This window comes from Cydia pomonella, unplaced genomic scaffold, assembly GCF_033807575.1.
Source record: "Cydia pomonella isolate Wapato2018A unplaced genomic scaffold, ilCydPomo1 PGA_scaffold_188, whole genome shotgun sequence".
Classification (NCBI taxonomy): Eukaryota; Metazoa; Arthropoda; class Insecta; order Lepidoptera; family Tortricidae; genus Cydia; species Cydia pomonella.
Window position 1 is genome coordinate 87,872 of NW_026907829.1, and position 23,086 is coordinate 110,957.

At 34.7% G+C, this 23,086-nt stretch overlaps 4 protein-coding genes across 4 annotated transcripts; 3 read left to right on the plus strand and 1 right to left on the minus strand.

Annotated features, from left to right (window-relative positions):
* Positions 1–383: 383 nt before the first annotated feature.
* Positions 384–4,493, plus strand: LOC133533647 (DNA fragmentation factor subunit alpha-like). The gene is made up of 2 exons (XM_061872677.1): positions 384–1,033; positions 1,841–4,493. The coding sequence occupies exons 1-2, from the start codon at positions 555–557 to the stop codon at positions 1,953–1,955; spliced, it is 594 nt and encodes a 197-aa protein (XP_061728661.1). The 5' UTR covers positions 384–554; the 3' UTR covers positions 1,956–4,493.
* A 991-nt stretch (positions 4,494–5,484) lies between these two features.
* On the minus strand, positions 5,485–6,242 carry LOC133533650 (guanine nucleotide-binding protein subunit gamma-1-like). The gene is made up of 2 exons (XM_061872679.1): positions 6,097–6,242; positions 5,485–6,012 (listed from the first exon to the last, which is right to left on the minus strand). Exon 2 carries the CDS (start codon positions 5,915–5,917, stop codon positions 5,705–5,707), a length of 213 nt encoding a protein of 70 aa, XP_061728663.1. The 5' UTR covers positions 5,918–6,012; positions 6,097–6,242; the 3' UTR covers positions 5,485–5,704.
* A 1,880-nt stretch (positions 6,243–8,122) lies between these two features.
* On the plus strand, positions 8,123–12,454 carry LOC133533642 (uncharacterized). The gene is made up of 3 exons (XM_061872670.1): positions 8,123–8,294; positions 9,078–11,614; positions 12,264–12,454. The coding sequence occupies exons 2-3, from the start codon at positions 9,272–9,274 to the stop codon at positions 12,336–12,338; spliced, it is 2,418 nt and encodes an 805-aa protein (XP_061728654.1). The 5' UTR covers positions 8,123–8,294; positions 9,078–9,271; the 3' UTR covers positions 12,339–12,454.
* Positions 12,455–15,135: 2,681 nt separating this feature from the next.
* Positions 15,136–23,086, plus strand: LOC133533643 (uncharacterized). Its single transcript, XM_061872671.1, has 7 exons — positions 15,136–15,652; positions 15,947–16,563; positions 17,244–17,803; positions 20,727–20,849; positions 21,220–21,282; positions 21,666–21,788; positions 22,552–23,086. The coding sequence occupies exons 1-7, from the start codon at positions 15,639–15,641 to the stop codon at positions 22,741–22,743; spliced, it is 1,692 nt and encodes a 563-aa protein (XP_061728655.1). The 5' UTR covers positions 15,136–15,638; the 3' UTR covers positions 22,744–23,086.

Here is a 23,086-nt window from a genome sequence, read left to right on the forward strand (position 1 = left end):
ACCTAATAAATTAGAACTTCAGTTAGCAGGCGAGACTTTGAAAGTTAGCGTCATGGACTGTCATGAGACTCATGAGTAACTACCAAATTACCTACCTTAGTACCTAGAGAGTCTATCTGTGCTTATTCAGGTGATTCGTTGAAGGGGCGGGGCGGTGCGGAGTGAGGCGGGCGTGAGATACACGGCAGACGCAGAGTAATGTTCGTCGGAGTCGCGTTTTTACGAGCATATCCTTCAGTCGTCTCCATGAAAATCTTTACTATTTCTTAAAAAAATATTTTTTTACTAATATTTTAAAACTTTTTAGGGCATTTGGTGAATTATCGTTTTTATTTCAATAACAGAATTTGTTGCAGTGTATTTATATATACTGGCAACATTTTAAAAACGTCAAATCAGTTCATTATTTGATTCTATCACGGTAGTTATATTAATGCTGATCATTCATAAAATAAATCTAAGAAAATTAAATTGTATTTAAAAAGTGAATATAAACAATATTATTTCAGTAAGTGAATAAATTGTTCTTACTTTCTTAAAATAAGTCGAAAGCCATGGAGAACGATATCAACAAACCATACAAAATATGTGATGTGAACCGAGACAAAAAGAAGGGTACGGTAGCATCGTCGTTAGAAGATTTACTCAGTAAAGTGCCCGAAAAGCTAGGACTGCCAGCAGAGAACTTGACTGTGGTGCTTGAGTCCGACGGAACTGAGGTGGACGATGAGGAGTATTTTTCGACATTAGAGCCTGACACATCTTTGATGATTCTCCACGGGACCGAGAAATGGACGCCGAACATGCCGAAGTGCCAGGTGTCATTAGATCAGACGGACGACGTGGCGCTAGGAGAGAAGGGGCAGGTGGCGAGCCTGGTGGGGCGACTGCAGCACAACCTGTGCCACATCTCACTGCTGGGCGGCCAAGACCTGGAGCTGCTGTCCGATATGGACCCGGACAGTCTCGCGGATATTGTCACGGATCGTGATAACAGAATTATACTGGAGCACATCAAGGAAGCCTCTGGAAGGTATGTAAGCATTGCTTACAATATTTATCTGTATTTAACATCTTGTGTAAAATAGAAGTTGAACTATTAATGTGAGGTGATCAAATGCTTCTTTAGCCCCTTGTTGACCTGAGCCACAATGACAATTTGTAACTAGTATTGTTGGCAAAATTGGCAGCATAGTTAGTTGTCACTGTGGCTCTCCGTAAATTTGTATTGCTAAGATTTCAAGTAAGCAGGAGATGTGCCACAAGTTAGATCAAATTATTATGTAGATATTGGTATGTTTCTTAAAATAAAGCAATAATGAGATACCATATATTGATTCTGTGACAAGTAGCGGAATACACGGGAAGCCTTTGCCTAGCGGTGGGATGAAATATAGGTGATATAAAAAATATATATCAAAGTAATAATTATTATTGCAAGGCTACATTCTCTGACATTGCATGTTCTTATGATTTTGCAGCTGTAAATATAACCCATCAGCATTGTAAATATGTAATTCTTTATTATTAATATAATTTACACTAATATCTAGTAACTATTTCATGTAAAAAAAATTGTAAACAATTGTTTTTGTACAGAATATGAATAAGATCAATTTTTTTGCAAAATAAATAGATTTTAGTGCTTCAACAGAGTAGAACAAATAAGTAAATATAATTATTGCATTTTATACTTTATTTACTAAAGAGCAATGAAAATGGGTCACTATGTATATTTACTGTCATAATCCTGTTAATTACACTCTGCAACTGTCAAATCAAATGAGACTAATATCTTTGATAAAATAAAATGCTAACATGTTCATTCTATCTATTTCAGGATCTTATTGGAGAAGCGCCAAGCACAGGACGCCATGGAGCTGTTGAAACTGTACCACCAAAGTGTTGCCAACGGCTCTGAGGATGTGTCACCGCCCAAACAGGAGAGGGTGTAGGGCACAACACATCCTTGTATGATACCTGTAACCCTTCATTCATTTGCATTTGGAATGGTAATGCTCAAAAGTTTACAAACTCACTTTTGTTCCTCATTGCCATGTTTCAAACATTTTCATGAAACATATAATCATTTAGTTAGAAATTAATTAACATATTGAATACACCAAATGAAAGAGGCCTTTTTTTCTATTAGAATTAAAATAATTTTGATGCTGTATTTAGTTGTTTTTCAATATGCAAGTAGCATTTGTCTTTTAAAACATTGCCTCAGTAATGATTTGCAAATAAATATCATGTAAATCAAGAAACAGTCATAGTTGATCAAAGTTAAGGTATGCAGGTACTTGGGTAGTTATAATATAATATGCTAATCTTATGAATATGAGCTGATACGGAATATGAGATGATATACATAACCACATTCTAAATATTGTATGTATCTAGTTGTAACCCTTAAGCAGTACATCCATTGTAGATATCTTGAGTTGAATTTATATTTTATAAATGTATGGAAAATTAAGAAAAGACTTCAGAACATTATTGACTTGATCTCTGCCATGATTAACATATTCCCTGCATGTAAACAAAAAAAAATTGGTTGTCCATGTTCTCTCTTTCATAAGAATAAAGGTAAGGTACAATTCAATAATTCAAATGCTCATTTGGTGTTAGGCATGGCAAAGATATCAAGAATGTTTTATTTTCGGTTATTTATATTTTCTTTAAGTATTACACATTACTATATTTTTTCACGCCTTCAATATGTTGCCAATACTTACTGACAAGATATTTTGGTAGCTGTATAGTAAAAGATCTGACAATAGGTATGCTAGAACTTAAGCATGTATACCCTCTAGATTGTTAAGGTTTCTTTTTTGTAAACTTTTGAGAGACAAATTGCCACGAGGTTGACAAGTCAACATCAATTTAAAAGACTGATAGTTGTTAATTTTTTTTGAATATTATATTTTACCCCTAGAATAAGAATTATTTGTTTAACTCCAAATTGCTCAAAAGGTTTCGAATATTATACCTATAAGTTTCCATTTGTTATTCCACTGCCAAATGTCAAAAGCATGCTCATATTGTGGTAAGTTAGAATGTGTAGGGAATGTATGGTCTGAATAGGTGTGGTAGAATAATTCTTTGTTGTCACTTACAGAATCCATTTACATAGTTTTCTTTGGCAATCCATACTTAATAATCCGGAATAATTTATATAATATCATATAAATGTAGTTGAAAGAATCTATATAGTCATGTTTGTGGAAACTTTAACAGCGATTTAGAGGGCTTGTCATACATCTCAGTCATAATTATGTAGCTTATTGTAATATCTAATGAATAAAATAGTGCACCTATTATTAATACTATTGTGTAACACCTTTGACATTGGGCACTACCTCTGCTACAGGAAATCGAGATAATTCTAAATACTAGGGTGATATATAATTTGATTAAGTTATTTATACATTTTTATATTATTAAATTCAGTGATTGCTTATAAAATTACACTCCAACATTAACCAATGTCACCCAAATATTCAAAGTTACCAGTATTAACTGTATCTGTAGGAATTTTATCTAAATAATGATCACAGATAAATATATATAACATATGTATGTCTGGTAGATTTGAGCATCATGTGCAAAAAAAGATTAAATTCATGTCTATGTTTCAAAATTGTTTACGAATAGCGAATTATTTAATTGATTGACCAACAAGAACTAGTCATTATAATGGAAGTAACACCACAATTGCAACAGTTAATTTAAAATGTTCCTGTACCTCAGGGTAGTATTATACATGTCCAATATCTTGGTCCAATGTTTAGTGCATCTCACACTCTTATTAAGCAAAATGTGAGACGCAAATACACATTGGACCAAGATATTGAAGAGATGGAATCCCCATTCCTAGTGTGTCAAATAATGTCAGGTAGGCAAGTGCGCCTACTCATTCTAAAATACATGTTCCGAGATGAATGTCGGCGTTACTTCCTTACTTGACTAAGAGGGGGAACGGGGAATTTTCCACCCTCTATTTAAACAATAACTTGGTACTTAACTTCATGTTTGTTGAACGTTTAAAAGTTTATGTTGCAGTATGTTGATATCTTTTCAGAAGATAATTCGTCCTAGTATAAACCGAACCGTCTATTCCATTTTTTTTCATGACGAGGACCCCATTAGTACGTACAAAATGTTTCTCTCATGTATTGTCTCAAGGTTGGTAGAGGCTTCACGACCCCCCGGGGGGTCGCCCACAGGAAAAACACTGGTCTAAGTATTCTAATGTGCAATCCAGTAAACTGTTTAAATGCGACCATTCGTCTTTGATTTTAACCAATTGTGATGGTTTATAGTGGCATGTGATGTTTTATTCCATAGTATGCTATGCTATATGTACTGAGTGCTGTGAATATTGTGTTTAACATTAGGAATTGTTGGGAGTTTGATTCCTATAGTGGAATTGAGTAGTAGGTTACTTCTTTTTACTGCACACTAATAATAGTAATAAACCATTTAGAAAATTATGTCGTTTTATTTTACTTCGATAATGTTGGATCACAAATTATATTGACCTAGGCCTCTAGGGGTACAGTCAGCATTGAATAGATAATGACATTAATGACAGCTAAAGTTGCAATATCCTTAAGTATGTACGTATCTATTCCTTTTTGTAACAAATGTGTGCCAATGTTTAGCCACTTTGATTCACTATGTAAACTTCGCAATAAATAATACCTACCCAGATAAGGTACCTAAGGTCATGTAGGGTAAGAGACAGTATGAGGATTCCTTACAAGTGTTTCTCACTCCCATTCCAGTCTTATCCCATCTAACCTTACTATAACTACCCATTATAGTTAGTAACTAGAAATATTATGACTTGAGACCCCACAAGTATTAATATTATAATTTTTGCCAGCTTAAGTAAACCATATTTTATTTTATAAACTTATCATATCTCACTAAATGACAGAAAATATTATGTCAAAATAAAGAATTTCTAAAAATAATCTGCTCATTGGCAATAGCACAGCAATAGTAAAGTTGGTAAATAGCAGTTTAAATGTTGATAATGTACTTCTGTTCGGTTTTGGATTGCTTTTATTGCCTTCTGATCAAAAACCATATCATATATGATATGATATGATAAATTATCATATATGATATATATAATTATTGTTACATACCTATTAGCTGCAACTTATTTTTCAATTAAATAGACATGTCAAGATTGCTTTCTAATGCAAAAAAAACGAAGTATAAGAGTTTGAAGTTGTTGTATTTATTAATTGAAAGTTGTTAGCAGTTAATTAACACATTCACTGCCGGGAACCCACCTGGTGGGCGCTCGTGAACTTTGTTCAGATGCTGGACAATCCGCTGGGCGGGTTGTTTTGTACGCAGCTATAGACCACCGGTTTCTGGGGTAGTGCGCCGTTTTTTGTCTGGCAGTGAATGTGTTAATCTTTATTATTGCTAAAAGGTTTCGGAAATGACACAATACAAAACGAATCATTTTTAAAATATATTTATGACCATAAGAGACAGTGATTTACATTATCTGAAGTACAAAATTGTTTTGCAAGCATAAAATCTGTTTTATGATGGATTAGAAACATAGTTAACACGTACCACTTGAACTTAAACAAATAGTTGAAACATGTAGATCAAGAACTTAGCTTTGATGAGGATAAGATTCAACATATTTCCAAGTTACATGTAAAATACTTTTTTAAAGAACAGTGCAAGAGCTTTTTTCGCGAAAAGGATTGACTTTTTGACTCGAGAAGCCGACGAGCAGGCAGTCCTCCTGCTCGTGCTCGTTGATGTACCGCACGATGTCGGCCACCGCCGACGACACGGGGATTCGCTTTATAGCTGCTTCCCTCCGCAGCTGCTCAGTCACAGCTCGCTGTTGTTGCAGTGTCGATACCATCATGTCCATAACGGCGGTGTCTGATAGGCCTATGTTGAAGGCAAATTAAACAATCCACAACAGAAATTTGGGCGTAGCCTCGCTACTTGAGAAGTGTCACCTGACTGAAACAACAATACGACTTTTGTTACGATTCTAATGTTCCTAAGAGAACTCACTGATATCTTGCTTGTACAAAAAATACTTACAATAAAATAGTTTATTCAAATGGATAATATTACGAATTTAGTAATAATATTTTGCAAATAATAAAATGGTGGCTGGAGATAATTTCACTTGCATGTGACGTATATTGACAAGTTTGACAATTATCATTCAACTCATCCTACGCTCGATTCACGTTCCAATACCAATTTGTACAAACAGGAACTAAATTAGGAAATAAATTTAAATGTATATTAATACAAAACAATTTTTGATATTTTGTACAACTCATGAAAATTATTAGTTTCTTGCCGGTTCCATATTGGGATACCCTCCTACAATTTAGGAGGGATTTAAATTTCGGGTCCCGAAAACCAAAATTCGCAAATTGCAAGGATCTTTCTCTTTTACTCTCACTAACACGTATTTAGTGACAGAGATAAATTCCCGTAATTTACGAACTTCGATTATCGCGGTTATAGCCCACGGGTGGAGTCTGCGGAAAGAGAAGAGTCGTGGAATGTATGGAGCCCAATCATAAAGGTTTATATTAAAGTGGAGAGCGCAATGACTTTTTTTGCTATACTAAATTGAACCTTATCACCGAGCCAGAAAGGTGTTCATGCCAGACTAAAGAAAAACCCACTTCACTTGAGATAGCAAAACCAGAGCCCTGTGTCTCACTCGCACATGCTGCCAATGTTAAAAAGATACCATTGTGGTAGTAAATATTACATCAATTTACTACTGAAATTAATAATCTGTGGCCCTAGTGAAAAAGGGTACAAGTCTCTGGCAGCGCAGGTGTAAAGGGGTGTAAGTTCCACGTAACACTTATGCCCTTATACACCTAAACTGCCAGAGACTTGTACTCTTTTTCACTTTACCTTCTTATGCTATTTTAGTGCTGTATTCAAATTACGTTTCTGATATATTTTAAGTAATTTCTTAATAATCGGGTAGATTATCTTAATGAGTTTGTGAAGGTTTATTTAAATAGTGCGGGCCTGCGGGGACAAAATAACATCCGTGTGCTGCTTGCGCCACTAACTACTTGCGCGACAAATAGGTACACGTGAGTAGCAACAGCTACGAAGACATTTAGATCATTTTTCTCAGTTTGATAATGATAACTAGCTCAAGAAAATTAATAAGTCAGGAGAACCAATGTTGTAGGAAATTTTATGTACAAACTTTTGATCGATGTAGTTATAATGCTATTTGTACAGACATTTTTGCTCATTCGACATATGAGCCAAAATCAGAAAAAAGCCACAACCCCCGAGGACTTTAAGTATGTCCAACAGGACACCGCAAGGTATTTATAACTGTACCAATTTACAAAAATAAACGAATATTTCCCCTGGTTGCCCATAATTACGGCTTAATTTGACGTGGCTAAAGCACTAAAGTGGAGTTCAATTGAGAAAATTACAAATAGGTAATGTAAACAACCCAATTTACCTTCATTACTTCGTAATCTCTCAAACTTTTAGGAAAATCGTGATCCTATCAACAGTTTATACACCTTATTATTTTATTTAGGTATATATCATTTTCTGGCTAAAATATATGATAATTATGAATATTTCTTAGAAAAATAGCCTTCGTAAAAAAATTAAGTTATATGTCAAATGCTAACAAAATCTGTCATATTTGTTTACATCATTAGTAATTTCTATTGAACTCCACTTAACTAAAACTTTCTAGTAAACTATGGACGGTAGAAAATGGACGACAATCTCTTATGGCAGAACTGTTGCCAAAGTGACCAGCTTTCATCTTTATAACCAAAGGGCATATAATCACTACGTTTTATAACATGGAGATATAATATAGATATAATCTTATAAGTCCGTGCTTTATAATAATAATAGTTCCTAATCTCTCCGGTGGCGCTAGGTATGCTCATGAAGTTGAGCTTTTCTTACATAAGTACAGATTTTGCTTCTTTTTCTACACTCCATATAGTAAGCCAAATATTCATAGACTGCCAATATACCTACTTAAATAACTCTTTGGATGTCTTTTAGGTTATGCAAATGACAACCAACTTTGAAGTACCTATCAAGTACCTATGCAAGAAATAAGGGGAATATTATGACTGCAGTCTGAATTGGTGATTTTCAAAACAATAACCGAATATTCAATTCAAACAATGTAACCTTAATATCAATATGATAGGATAGGATTAGGAGTAATGAACTTAATTAAATTTCTCTAAAAAAATGGACGACCACTAGTAAGTAAGTACTTTATTTATATTGACGAAATATAATTTGCACCAATTGGTCATAAAACGTTATCTTTACGAATATAAAAGGACAAAATAGCGGCGAATCAGCCCCGCCCATATAGTGGGAATAACTAGTTACGATACTTTGTGTTTCTAGGATAAAATCCATACCTATTATGTAAATGAAACTTTTCCGATCCAATTCATATTTACTTTGGACTTCATGTTTCTTTAGATTTATCATTTATTTAATTCAACAACAGACTATGAATTGAACAGTTGCAATACCTACAAGGAAAAGTATCTAGGATCAAGATTGTTTATCTCAAATATACTTTAAGCAAAACCTAGTGCTAATTGTTTTATTACCCTGTAAAACAGCCATTAGCGATAACATTTATCGGTGCAAATAATATTTCTTCAACTATACGAAGCATATGCGAAATACCTACTATAAGTACATATATCTATAATAACCACCTACTATTTTTCGGCACAGGCGAAAATGTAGGTACAATCCATGGTCTTTGAAATCGATCTTCCCTAATATTGTATGTTTATCTATTCTGTAATTTATGTAGTCTAAATGGGTCGATTGATTTTAACAAGTGAGATGACATACCCCCTAGCATGATTTATTGAGTTGTCGCGCGTGGCTGCATATACCTTCTTGAAGTCGCGCTAGGGATCAGATGTCGTTCGATTATCTATTGCGAAGTGGGGTAGGTACATTAAATTTATGTGATTATGATTACTGATAATTACCTAACATGTATTTTTTCTTCTCAGGTAATATAAAGCAAATTATTTAAAACTTACCTTAACGATAGTTTGTTAAATCTAAATATGCTGAACAGAAACGATCATACTCGTGATAACGCTCTCTTTTACTTTTCCTGAAACTCTTAACATTTTAAGTTCAAGCTAAAGAAGAAATTGCTTGTAATTTATATTAATTATTTTCTAATATCATACATCAGCTGATGTTTAAAATGGACACATTCAGTACTGAGATCATTAGCAAAAGCTATTCTAGTCTCACTGGCCAGAACAAGTACGAATTGAACAGAATGGATTATTATAGTATTACTAAAAATAATAGCAGTGAAATCGAACTATTTAACGAAAAAGACATCAATTCTACTAAAAGCGCATCTAACCCCACTATCGGACAACTAAGTGCACAGGTCATGAATCTACCATACAATAAATACGAAGAAGTTATTACGGACGAAGAATTTGAAAGCCCTATGAAATTTTCCTTAAAAGAATATGATATCTTAAAACGTATAAAAGAAGCATATGATGCGTGCTCTTGCAGAATTTGCAGGTGTCTTATGGGGCCAACGCTAACACCTCGTGAAGAATATTGTGATTGTGAGCCTTGCAAATGTAAAGACTGCACACTAAATAACCTAAAGTACAATACTATTAACGTACAGCCACGTTCAGGAAATGAGTTTCTCTATATAGATAACGTAAAAGAAACAAGTTGCGATTGTAAGCCTTGTAACTGTATGGAATGTGCCCACAGTTGTTATTTGAGAAGTAAACCTGTTAATTATTTAGGGAATAAGATGGACGCAGCAAGAAATGAGTTAACGAACTCAACTGCGAAAAAAATCAGTCTACAAAAAAAATACCCAACGCATGACATACCTGTTGGAATCAATAAACTTTCGGATCGTCCTATAACCACAAATAACGATCATGCTAATAATAAATGTGCATGCAGTAAATGCGAATGCGTCATATGTGAATCCCAAGGAAATGCTTTGACTTGTTACTCATCGTTGCGGTATGGCGATAAACCATTTCACAAATTGACACGTCCTAAAGTCTGTAAATGTGCAACATGTAAAGACCAACCTATCTTACAATCGATTGATTATGCCAATTGTGGATGTGATATGTGTCATTTTGTACAATGTGAACGGAGCTCTGAACCTCGAAGCCATTTAAACAAACTAAATCCGGATAACAATCATGGAGGCTCAAACAAACCCTTTATAGATCGCATAATGCGTGAACATCCATTAGCATATGAATGCAATGAATACGAGCATGATACATTTAAACGTGGTAATATATTTTACGTAAACAATGTGAAAACACACGATCCCTCTAAGATCATATTACGACCGGAACAAGCTAGAATAAAAGAAAATAAACTTGGCTTGCCTCTTCCCAAGGATACTAACCAAAATTCTAAGAACAAGAGTCAGAGGAAATTGACTCTGTTTAATAAGGATAATACTGTATTAACTGCAGTTTTTAAAACAAATTCCCTTGTACCCAAAAACTCACTTAACAATATTTCAGCTGTTTTTTATCCGTGTTTAAATGTACTTGAAGATTTACCAATGAATAATGTGCACAAGACAAGTTCATATTCATTTTCGTCGGGATTCAGCTCTACACGGACAATCACAGCATCGGTATTATCATATCAAAACAAAGGATGCAGCAAACGCACTATTTCCTTACCTGATACAAATATTTTTGATAACCTCACGGAAATTGGTTCAAATTCCAATGGTACTGAAGTTCGAAAATATGTTATATCTAATTATACGAATCAGCATAATATTTACCATTGCTCTAATATCGAATCAGATTTTAACAAAATCAATGGCGTTGGTGCCAAGTTAGTACGTAAGCTACACCATAAATATCCAAATGGTATCGGAAACAGAGTTGCTGGTAATGTGTTATTTGATCATTTAAACCAGTTTTTTACAAAAAGATGTTATGTAGAAGAAACTAATACAGTAAATTATAATAGTATATATAAAACAGTGCTGAATGCGAAGCAGTTTACTATTAATTTGACTAAGATTTTACATAAATACGAAAAAGCAAATTTAGAATTTAAAAGCGTTTCCAAAAAACTGAAAAAGTCGCTGTATATGATTTTAAATGGTTTGAGCAGTAGTAACTGTGACTGTGTTATAAAACAAGCAGCTGATGATGGAGAAAACAACAGGACATCAAAGGCGACTAAAGCAAACGAAGCAGACGCAGAGCGTTTTAAAGTTGTTTACCAATCTAAATTCAAAAATTTAAAAGGAGAAAATAAATCTGTTGAAGACAAAGCGGTTAAAAATGTTAACATTGATTCACTCAAGAACTATAATAAGCATTTATATCAACCAAAACATGTGTTAAAAATAATATCAAATGTTAAAAATAAATCACAAAATTATATAGAAAAAATGTGTGATGAAACTGATGATACGATAAATAGAAAGCGTGAAATTAAAAGCGCTCCTGTGGATAAATCACAAGTGCACGGCATTACAGGACAGGAACCTGTGGCTAGTGAGGTAAACTTTTTGATTCCTCCATATCTGAGGTGAAAACCTACAACTCCTACGTAGCTAGGTAGGGCCTTTTGTTTAAAGTTTGTCATATTATAATTTTTCCTTTACCATTTTTCATAGACTTGGAATCGGATGGAAGGATCAAAAAAATTATACAATCTTGGAGACTTTTTTCTCCTATTAGGATAGAACAATCTCATGTTTCTGAATAGAAATAACATAAAATTTTCCTAATTAAAAAAAAAGTATAGCATACAACTTCAAATAATTGGCCCAGGTATACTGTATCTACCTATTTCATCATCACTATCCTAGCGAGCTCCCGGCTTTTCCCACGGCATGGTACCCTGGGGGTACAACAACTTAATCCCAAGTTTTGACGTAGTATCTACTCGACCTTCCGGCCCAGAGGAAACACTAGGTCTTACATGGATTAGTCCGATTTCCTCACAATGTTTTCCATCACCGAAAAGCGATTGGTAAATATCACATGATATTTCTTACATACGTTTCGAAAAACTCGTTGGGTTCAAGCTAATTTGATTGTCAATGCTAATGGTAAGAAATGTCCAATCTAAAGTAAGCCCTATATGGCTCAACAATTAAAGTCCGTGACTATACTAAATGATAATGTAATATTACTTATTTTTAGGTAGAACTCCTAAGAGCGGAGAAAATACGTTATATTTTGAAACAAGATGTGATGCTAGATCTTTTTACAGAATAAGTCAATTACGAATGAACATGGCCATGATACAAATTGTGCAATTTTACGTAAATACTTCGTGAATAAAATTATATGTACCTATTTTACGTTCAATACTATTAAACATTTTATAGCTACCTAAGTACTTTACATTTTTGAAAGACCACATCATCACTAGACGGAACCCTAGTAGTAGTAGTAAGGACTTGAAACAATCATCATCATCGTCATTCTATTTTTTTTATATTATTTCATTGCAAGTTTGAGAAAAGCACTATACAAATCTCGGCGAGAAACGGGGTTGCCGGCCGCGTATCCCTATCCGGCCGCGTATCCCTACCCGTCCTCGCTACGCTCGGCCGTCTATATTAGGGCTCCTGATATCCGTGATACACGCCGATCCGTAGCTACGGGTTCTTAAGCCCGGCGGTACTAAGATCACGAATTTCACGAACACGGCAAGGTACGTACCTCGTACCTGCGTTCGCGTCCGGATTCACGTGACACGCCGTGACCGTGACACGCCATGATACGTAGCCCGTACCTGCGTTCGTGTGCGGAGCTTCGGGCTCGGTTCCGTTGGATAGGTACTTATTGCACGTCTCGTAGGTTCGACACGCCCGGGAGAAAAATAAATGAAACAATGAGGACTAGGTATTATTGAATTGAGTTACCACTTAGTATATTGAATACGGGACGTTCATCGGACAAACATTTACGTGTGAATTAAACTTAAATTGTATTTTTGCATCGATTTGAATATTATAATGGTTACTTATATCTAAATAATTTATGGGGTTATTCTGTTTTTTGTATAACCAGCTATTGATTTTAGTCAAAACTAGTGACCTGCTCGTTACATTGCACTAATATAAATATAAGGTGTAAAACTCCGGTGTAAGTATCATTATAAAATTATGAACTTAAGCAACGCTGTGCTACTGGTTGTCATTATTAAATCAAGGCTACTATCAATGAATATAACGTAGCCTAAATATAAACAAGGCAATCCTAATCCAAAGAAACAAAAGGGTAAATTTCTGCAAATCTTTGGTAGGTATGATAAAGATAATACAGGTAAACAAATTCTACAAAAACACATGTACGGGGCCACGGAAAAAAAAGTACGCAGCTGCAGTACTTATCAGTTTCGGACTTTCGGCACATTAAAGAGTACTGTTTTGTTTCTAGATTGAAGGTAATAATGACATATTATTGTTAGAGTGTTTTATTGTATGACTAACAAGCTAAGCCAACATACCGGATTTTTTTTGTAGATAATAAGTGCAGTTGCACGTGCAGACAAAGATAATAAGATTTGCGAGCGACTTATTAAAATGAAACAAACATTCATACATAAGTAGCTGTGGGCTTTACCTTTTGTTCGTGAAGTTGAAAGAAGTGACCGCGATGTTTTGTTTTACAAATTCGTGGTATTTGTTATTTAATCTGGAGGGGGCAGTTTAGAATTTTGAACGCACATTCATTGTCATTAGTTACTCCTGACGTCACAGTTGGTCTTCAAGTTTTAATTTAGCCGTGAATTTAAAGTAATTTTTTTTGTTGTTTCGTAATTTTTTTTTTTTGGTATTGTTAGTGTATGATTAGTGTTACTCTAATGGTGTGTTTAAACTATTAACAATGAAGAGAAGTTGGGTGTGGAGATATGCCACCAGAGTCGGAGATACAGCTTTATGTACCTTGTGCAATGATCGCACAAATAATGAGTTTTCCTGTCGTATTATTTGTCGTATTTTAGCAACCTGTTTATTAAAGTAGCTATTCATTGTAATCAATTTTTGGTTCTTTTCATTTATTACTCATTACTATTTATAAGGCCTTACTATTGGAAATTTGGAAATTTTAATTCAAAAGTAATGAAACGGAATTAGAGCTATGAATAAAAAACTCACGATACATTTTTATTCGTAGCTCTTAGAGACCGCATCGTATCTTCACTCAACGTCGCGGGCGGACCGAACCGGCGTGTTCTTAAGATACGTGAAGCCGTGATCACGCCTACACGGATTTACACGGATTCACGTACCCTAATTTCACGTAGCCGAATGTCACGTGCGGAACGGACCATAAAACCGTTGCCGTGAAACACGAAACCGGGCGCACGGCTACGGGTTCACGAATCGCGGACACGACCGCGAGCCCTAGTCTATATCTACTTGGCCTGCAACCCTTCGTTTCCCATCCTCTATAGTAATGTACTATTAACAAACACAAAAAAGAAAAAAAAAACACAAAAAGACAATAAAAAGAAAAAAAAACATAACGACAGAAATTTGCTTATAGGTTTTTTATGGTTGAATGCCAAGACGAACCATAATTTACAGGCCTAGGTGTGTAAGGCTGTATGAAATTCCTTTACATATCTTCACTCATCGCACCTGATATGTAGTATTTCCGGACCTAATTTGAAGTAAGTTATGTCAACATTTCATTACAAGTTTGAGAAAAAGTATATTTCGACTCTCTCAAGGGAATCAAAATTTATAGGGTACTTCCCGTTGACCTCGAACTATGAAATTTGTTAAGTAATATCGTCTTATACTACAAGTACTGGGAAAAATCATCATCATCATCATCATCGTCTCAGCCGAAAGACATCCACTGCTGGACAAAGGCCTCCTCCAAGTATCTCCACAACGAACGGTTATTCGCTGCCCTCAAACAACGGTTTTTCACAGTCATGGTACGTAAACCATTCTTTTGCACAATTCAATTATAAACCAATAAACCAACTCTTTGCACAAATTCGAATCGTAAATATCATAATAATGTGACAATTTAAACTCTGGTCTTGACGATCTGACAAGTAAAATGACAATTTTGGAATAAAACGTAAAAAATACAAGAACATCCTTTCAGAATCTAAATAATATGTGAAAATTACAGATTTCATTGAAAATCTACCCCATACTAAAAGCTCCCATGTAGGGGGGACAAAGCAAGAATAAATTAATCTTATGAGGAACTCATCTCGAGTTCCTCATAAGATAAGGACTTTACCGTAAATCTGGACAATCCCGTGTGACTAAAGGTATTTAGTAATAATGCGTTCTTAAGTACTTGTACCAACGGCCAACTATTCATACAACATAATTACTTCAAGCGTAGGTATATGTTATCTTAAAATACTATTCGTTTTTAATTTACAGAAATTTGATCACCTAAGTTATTTGATTGAGCTATGAGGACCTTCAAACAAGAAACTAAACCTATAACTCTTAAATTAACGCATACTAAGAATTTTTATAGTAAAGAAGTGAATGAATTAAAAAAAACGATGACACCGCTTTTTATATGTGAATGCGGGATCTGAGGTCAGTCTTCTGCATTTTTTAGTATTGGGTCATGATCCAAACTTCTCGCATTTTATTCAGCAGAAAAGCATATCAAGAGATTCACGCTATTGTGTATCTAAATATCAATAAATGGTCCAAGGAAATTCACAATTAGATTACTAGGTTGCAGCGATATTTCTCCTGTAGTGATAGCTCAGGCTCGATAATGAATTTGTCATCAAAATCAGAGGAATTTCATACATATAATATTATTACAATGATATCAGCAATTTGTAACGCGTGCGTGTGTACAATATGTAAATATTTGTCGAGGCGTTCAGTGCCTACGTTGGCTGATCCCTGCAACTGTAAGCCCTGTAATTGCGAGCAGTGCACTATGTTTGCCAAAAACTACGATTGCAAAAGCATTGAACATCGCTTGCAATGCGAAAATAAATCACACGATGATTTAATATTCAATCATCTTACTAAATCTATCATTTATGACGGAGAGAATCCAGCAACCATAACTCTTTTTGGAGATGTCGGACATTCAGACAACCAGTATTCCCCTTGCTCATGTACTAACTGCATACAGCATTGCCTTAGTTTACCGCTAGTGAACCAAACACCTGCTGTCAAACCTGGAATTAAAATGTTGAATAGTCCGCACAAGTGTTGCTTAAGCAACTCCTGCAGTCTTAGATGCGTATCCGGTGGTGATATGGTCGGAAAACCAACCGAGGAATATCATAACTTTTACACCTCTATAGTAGAAAACCATCAAGTGATACCACAGAATGTGGATTTTACGGACTCTGCAGTATGCAAGTGTTCGTTTTGTGAGTGTTCGTCATGTCCTTATCGAGAGCAAGCCGGAAATCAGGAAAGTTGTAAAACTATTAGTCTTTTAAAAAAATATATTGAAGATGAGTGGAAACGAAAGTTAAGTAAGTTGCGTTTTTGGTTCATAATGTGAATTTGAGTGTCTATCATTACCATTAGTATATAAATATGTCAGCAGCGATCGTAAAATCAGGAAGATCATGAAATTCCTGATATCGAGCATATCGTGAATTATGAAAATCATCGTTTTATGAATCGAAGGAGCCCCGCAATTTCTGGGCAATTTGCCCTTAGGGTATCTGAAGCAACCTAACAAACCTATCCAACCTATCTATTGGTTTAATCTGATCTTACGATCGGCCGCCAACATATAGATATTTTACAATAATTTTACAATATCAAGACATTGTAAACGCCATAAGTACTAATTAATAACTACATACTGTACCACAACTTTTAAATGTAAAATTATTGTGTATAGTTGTTAGCTTTGTAGCTGGCCCGCAACGGCTTATCCTTTGTCTATTGTTGACTAAAACCGCGCGTGCCACTTATCTGCAAAAAAGGGGCCGGATACATGTACATCAATGGCCGGATAACTTTAAGCGGTTACCGTGAATACTAAGGGAAACCAAATCGTTTTCCTACTACAATCTTCGTATGTACCATGTATTTAAGACCAATAATTTAATTTGTTACCTCATAATTTGACTAAATTTAGTTTTACACTTACTCTGTCCAACGATACCACGAATACTTTTAAAATTATATTTCTAATTAACAGGAAGTAGAACTCAAGATTATAATTATGACTACGGGCTTCATGGAGGTTGTCCAAAAAGTACAATCAGCAAAGTTGGTGTCATTAAAAGTTCAGAAAATTGTAGTAGGTGTATATCAGACCCTAATGCACGCGCGAGACCTTGTCATTGCTCTATAAAAGAAATGCTAAATAATCTATACGAGCACGAAATTGAAATTGATGGACGTGATAATAAATTACTGAACGAACAACTCTATAAAAATAATTATGTAAGTACAGTAGCAAATGTTGAAACTAATACTGAATATATCACAACCGACAAAAGTACTGAAACTGACAATCAGCGGTGCTTAGAAAATAAAGTAAAAAATTATGAATATACATTAAAAATTGATATTACTGCACCCGATCTTGGTAATATATCTAGGTATGGTACTAAACAAAAGATAAAGAAAATATCTAAAAACAAAATAAAGGAACAGACGCAGAAAGTGATGAATGATATTATAAACGATATTTCAAGAAATTCTCAAATGGAACAAACAAACCAAACGTCATTTACGGACCTTAAAAATCATAAGGTAAGGATCCATCTTTCAAATACCTAATCATATTCATAAGTCATAAGTCATTTATTCATAAAGTTAATTTACACGTTATAAAAATGGAACATGTTTAAATATGCCGTTAACAAATAAACAAAATTAATTAAAGATACATACAATATCACATTCTTTCTAATAATATCAAAATAAGAATTACTTGACATCCTTTTTGTGAAAATTTAGGTATTCATCATAAGCTGGTAAAAGTTAATGTCAATTCTTTAGCAAGGTCTTAGCTATTTTGTTATTGCCTATATTTAAACATAAATATATATGTGTCGGGAATCGTGGGCGTATCATACTAGATACAGTACATCAGAACCTTCGATAGTAGATGACGAGATGATGACGATGGCTTTAGAATTGCGATGATGTTGAGGCTAGAATTGAGGTTTTTTTTCAGTCTTGCCTTGGTTAAAGTTCTATGTTTTCTGAAAGAGTTACGTATTTGTATGATTTGATGTAAATATATATTTTTTAATCAAATTTATATAAAGAAAAGTAGCTACTGAACGTAATTGCATGATTTCTATAGTAATCTAAATGGTATTTTTTTCTTATTTAATGCATGTTAATTCTTCTTCTGCTTCCTCCTGCCCTTATCCCACGTTATGTGGGGTCGGCACAACATGTTCTTCTCTTCCATTCTCCTCTATCTTTCGTCACCTCAGCACTCACTCCTTTCTTTCTCATATCCTTTAATGCATGTTAATTATAAGATGTAATGTTTTGAAAAGATGTGTCTCGCCGAGTTTCTTGCCGGTCCATATTGGGATACCCTCCTTCAATTAAGAGGGTATTTAAATCTTCTCGGGTCAGAGGTGTAGTGTTAGAGCTTTATTTCACGTTCATAAGCGCATTGTAATATGCCTACTTAGATAATAAACTATCTTTATCTTTATGGAAATCGTCATCTCGTTGAAAAGCTTTATCTTGGAAAAAATATTTGGTCTACCTACAGAGACAATTAATGTCTCGTATTCTAGCAAATTTAATTTACTTTAAAAATGCCCTAAAAAGGTACTATCAAATACTAGTCCGTTAGGACTATAATCTCCCAAATTCAGATTTGGGAGATTATATTTGGTCTTATAAAGACCGAAATTATCGGGTTGTTTTTTCGATTTTTGAGAAAGTGGCGTTCATCGCTCGAGGTCACAAACTTATATATTTATTGGGCATCATAAACAAATCTGCAAAAAATCATAACCAGATTTGACGCAAAGTCTAATGAATAAAGCTACTGTATTAAAATATAACACTCGCAAAAAAACTTCGTCTCCCGTTTAGGCGACGCAAAATAGAACGTCTACCACTCAGTTCTCATCTACTCAAAGGTTAACTGGAAGAAATCCCGTATTCGCCTTTGTACTGCCTATCCTGTGCCATATTTATGTTTTGTGTTGTGAGCTAGGCTAGTTTTTACGTACATGCTATATTATGTTTTTCTATGTTGCTTTTGTGAAATTTAGTTTGTTGGTATAAACTATCCTAAACTTACATCTCAAGTGAACTAGAATTTGGCATCCATATAGATCTCAATTAGTTTGAATAGAATAGAAAACGAAAAGTTTGCCGGCGAAGTCAACAACGACGCATATTCTTAATATTGAACTTGGCTCTCATTTCACCTTTAAGGTTTTTATGGGATATAATTGCTTTTTGCAAAGAAGTTAGGTATTAGTATTCATCAAAAACGGTTTTTAGGGTTCCGTAGCCAAATGGCAAAAAACGGAACCCTTATAGATTCGTCATGTCCGTCTGTCTGTCCGATTCTGTCACAGCCACTTTTTTCCGAAACTATAAGAGCTGTACTGTTCAAACTTAGTAAGTGGATGTATTCTATGAACCGCATTAAGATTTTCACACTAAAATAGAAAAAAAAAACAATAAATTTTGGGGGTTCCCCATACTTAGAACTGAAACTCAAAAAAACTTTTTTCATCAAACCCATACGTGTGGGGTATCTATGGATAGGTCTTCAAAAATGATATTGAGGTTTCTAATATCATTTTTTTCTAAAATGAATAGTTTGCGCGAGAGACACTTCCAAAGTGGTAAAATGTGTGTCCGTCCGTCCCCCCCTTAACTTCTAAAATAACAGAATGAAAAATCTAAAAAAAATATATGATATACATTGCCATGTAAACTTCCACCGAAAATTGGTTTGAACGAGATCTAGTAAGTAGTTTTTTTTTAATACGTCATGAAATTAAAAAAAAAATTTTTTTTTCATCATACCCATACGTGTGGGGTATCTATGGATAGGTCTTCAAAAATGATATTAAGGTTTCTAATATCATTTTTTTCTAAACTGAATAGTTTGCGCGAGAGAACCTTCCAAAGTGAAAAAAAGTGTCCCCCCCCCCCCTGTAACTTCTAAAATAACAGAATGAAAAATCTAAAAAAAATATATGATATACATTACCATGCAAACTTCCACCGAAAATAGGTTTGAACGAGATCTAGTGAGTAGTTTTTTTTAATACGTCATAAAATTTAAAAAAAAATTTTTCATCAAACATATACGTGTGGGGTATCTATGGATAGGTCTTCAAAAATGATATTTAGGTTCCTAATATCATTTTTTTCTAAACTGAATAGTTTGCGCGAGAGACACTTCCAAAGTGGTAAAATGTGTGTCCAAAGTGGTAAAATGTTGAACAAGATCTAGTAAGTAGATTTTTTTAATACGTCTTAAATTGTACGGAACCCTTCATGCGCGAGTCCGACTCGCACTTGGCCGCTTTTTTGATGAATACTAATACCTAATCTGACCGACGTAGTCTTTCTTGAAGAGTGATAGAGAGACATAAAGCGTTTCGTTGTTGAAGCGATAGCGATTGTCACCTTGGCTAGGCCGGCAGATTAGGTACAAATTAGATTTACTTACTTTCAGGTGGATGATTTTATAATTGGCTGCATTACCCCAATTCATAATGGCATAGGCCATAGTATTGTAAAAGTTGCAGGAGTAAGCGAGTCTGAATTACCGTCCAAAGATGGCTCCTTTCTGTTTCAGGTATTTATTGCTCATTTATGATATCTACTAAAATATTAGTATTTTAATAACTGTAGAACTATTTGTGAACCCCAGGCTTCCATGAGCTGCTTCATAAAGCTGTGACAAAGCTAAAAAATTATACAACAATATTGTTTTTAACTTTATAGTCTATATGTTCGAGTTTCACGGGAGATTTATAACTCCCGTGAGACTCGAACATATTAGAATCATTAGGTACATTATCATTAGGTTTGATAGGATAGGCGGATAACGACTTTCGAACTTGAAACTGCCACTTTGCACTTTGGAGCAATGAAGTATAAGAAAAATATCGTAAATTGCCCTTTTTTTTATTGCACTTGAATGCATTATGCCTTCTTTTTTTCAGAATGAAACATTCAGTCCAACATCACCAGAAGAAATCTCAAAGACCGTCTCAATAATAGATTCGGTAAGATAACAACTGTTAGATCTCAATGATATCTGCGTCTAAAAGAGTCGGGCCAAGTTCATTTTGCACAAACTTTCACATTCCCTCCAGATTTTCTCATCTTTTACTTCTAATTCTAATTACTTTCTAAACGCTACGCATCTAGCTTTATCGTGCGAACGGCTAAGGAGTGGAATTCACTTCCTGCAAATCTATTCCCAGTCCACTATAATTTGGATCTTTTTAAATCGAGATAAAGATGTATATTCAACATCTTTTAAGTAAGCATGTTCCATCCTAGACTGCATCGGCACTTACCATCAGGTGAGATTGAGGTCAAGCGCTTACCTTTTCCTAATAAAAAAAAATCTAAATCCGTAATTGCTTCCATGACTTATTGACAGGAAATGGGAAGTTATTTGGATGAGCTCAGAGTCCAAGAACCGTGCGCTAGAAGAGTGTCACATCATACAGTTAGTCTCAAGTGGAAGCTGCCCAAAGCAATCGAAGGAATAATGGGATACGAAGTAAGTTTCACGGTCATTATTGTACAGAGGACCAAGGTTTTTTTTTTTAATAAATTTGTATTCCACCTAATCTTAAGATTCGATAAGAAGAAGGCGGCCAAGCGGGCCCGGGCTTTTTTCGCAGGAGTAGGAAGAGGGGGGATTAAACAAGCTGCATGCAAAACGAAAATACTTTTTTAGAGTAACTAATAGTTCCAAATTAAAAACAAAACTGTTCATGGATCTAAAGAGGTAAAACTGTTAAAAATGTCCATTATGATTTCATCAGATGGATTATCGTGACTAAATTACCACATTTACAGTTTGGTTGTTTGTATGTTAGCATATTAGTAGACGGTACAAGATGAGAAATGAATTTGAAAAATCATTTGAAATAAATATGCCATGTTTATTTTATTTTTGGCAGTCATGCTGTAACTGAGTAGGTAATATTAGAGCCCCTCTTGTATGTAGTCGGAATTTAGTCTAGAAGCGAGGAAACGCAATAAGCAAGTAAGTACAAATTCTGCGTAATAAAACTGGCAGGCAGAAACGTGTGTAGTGAAATGCAGATAAATACTTCAAAATGTCATGTATCTATGAGCGATTTTTTGGCTCTCCCATAAAAAACATCGACATTTGCTCAGCCAAAATGTATGCTTATTTTTCGGGGTTGGTCCGACCCATAAGTCATATTCACCTCGCAAAAATAGCCAAGGGTTAAAAATACCCTGTATAACGTACGAAAATAAATATCATAAATTCAAATTAACTTCTTTTTTAGATACTGGTGGACGGCAAATCTATTGAGAGGATAGGTAATCCAAGGCGTTGCATGGCGGTAATCAGCTGCCTCCCTCCCGTCCAGCGACTTCTGATCACCATCCGGACCATCACCAAAACCGCAGATCAAGGGTTCCTCCCTTGCACCACTATCGGATATCACCCACGTGATAATAAATTTATATGCGTTTAAAAGTTAACTGCTAATTATGACACTATTTATTTTCCGAATCTCTTATGTTAGAATAGAAGCGGTTGTTACATTTACCGTTACACCGCACCGATCTGTGCTTCGAAAATTTATGAAGAACGAAAACGTATCGTCACTCACAGGGGTTATTACGAACGGATAGACTTACGATAGGATCAAACTGCGGTAGTAGTTGCAACGGTAAATGAAATTACCGCTTAAGTCAAGCCCTTTCTTACCTTAATTATTTAAAATTTGTATACTTGTCTTAAATTTACATAAAATAGTTAAAACTTGTCTTATTATTATGTCAGTGAAAAATAAAGTTAAAATTGAACTGTAACAA

Bases quoted from the DNA above. Each gene is read 5' to 3' on its own strand.
- LOC133533647 (XM_061872677.1), top strand. From the start codon at position 555: ATGGAGAACGATATCAACAAACCATACAAAATATGTGATGTGAACCGA. The intron at 1,034-1,840 runs GTATGTAAGCAT...TATCTATTTCAG, and splicing joins ATCAAGGAAGCCTCTGGAAG to GATCTTATTGGAGAAGCGCC.
- LOC133533650 (XM_061872679.1), bottom strand. From the start codon at position 5,917: ATGGACATGATGGTATCGACACTGCAACAACAGCGAGCTGTGACTGAG.
- LOC133533642 (XM_061872670.1), top strand. From the start codon at position 9,272: ATGTTTAAAATGGACACATTCAGTACTGAGATCATTAGCAAAAGCTAT. The intron at 11,615-12,263 runs GTAAACTTTTTG...ACTTATTTTTAG, and splicing joins AGGAACCTGTGGCTAGTGAG to GTAGAACTCCTAAGAGCGGA.
- LOC133533643 (XM_061872671.1), top strand. The intron at 16,564-17,243 runs GTAAGTTGCGTT...TCTAATTAACAG, and splicing joins TGAGTGGAAACGAAAGTTAA to GAAGTAGAACTCAAGATTAT. The intron at 20,850-21,219 runs GTATTTATTGCT...TCTTTTTTTCAG, and splicing joins ATGGCTCCTTTCTGTTTCAG to AATGAAACATTCAGTCCAAC.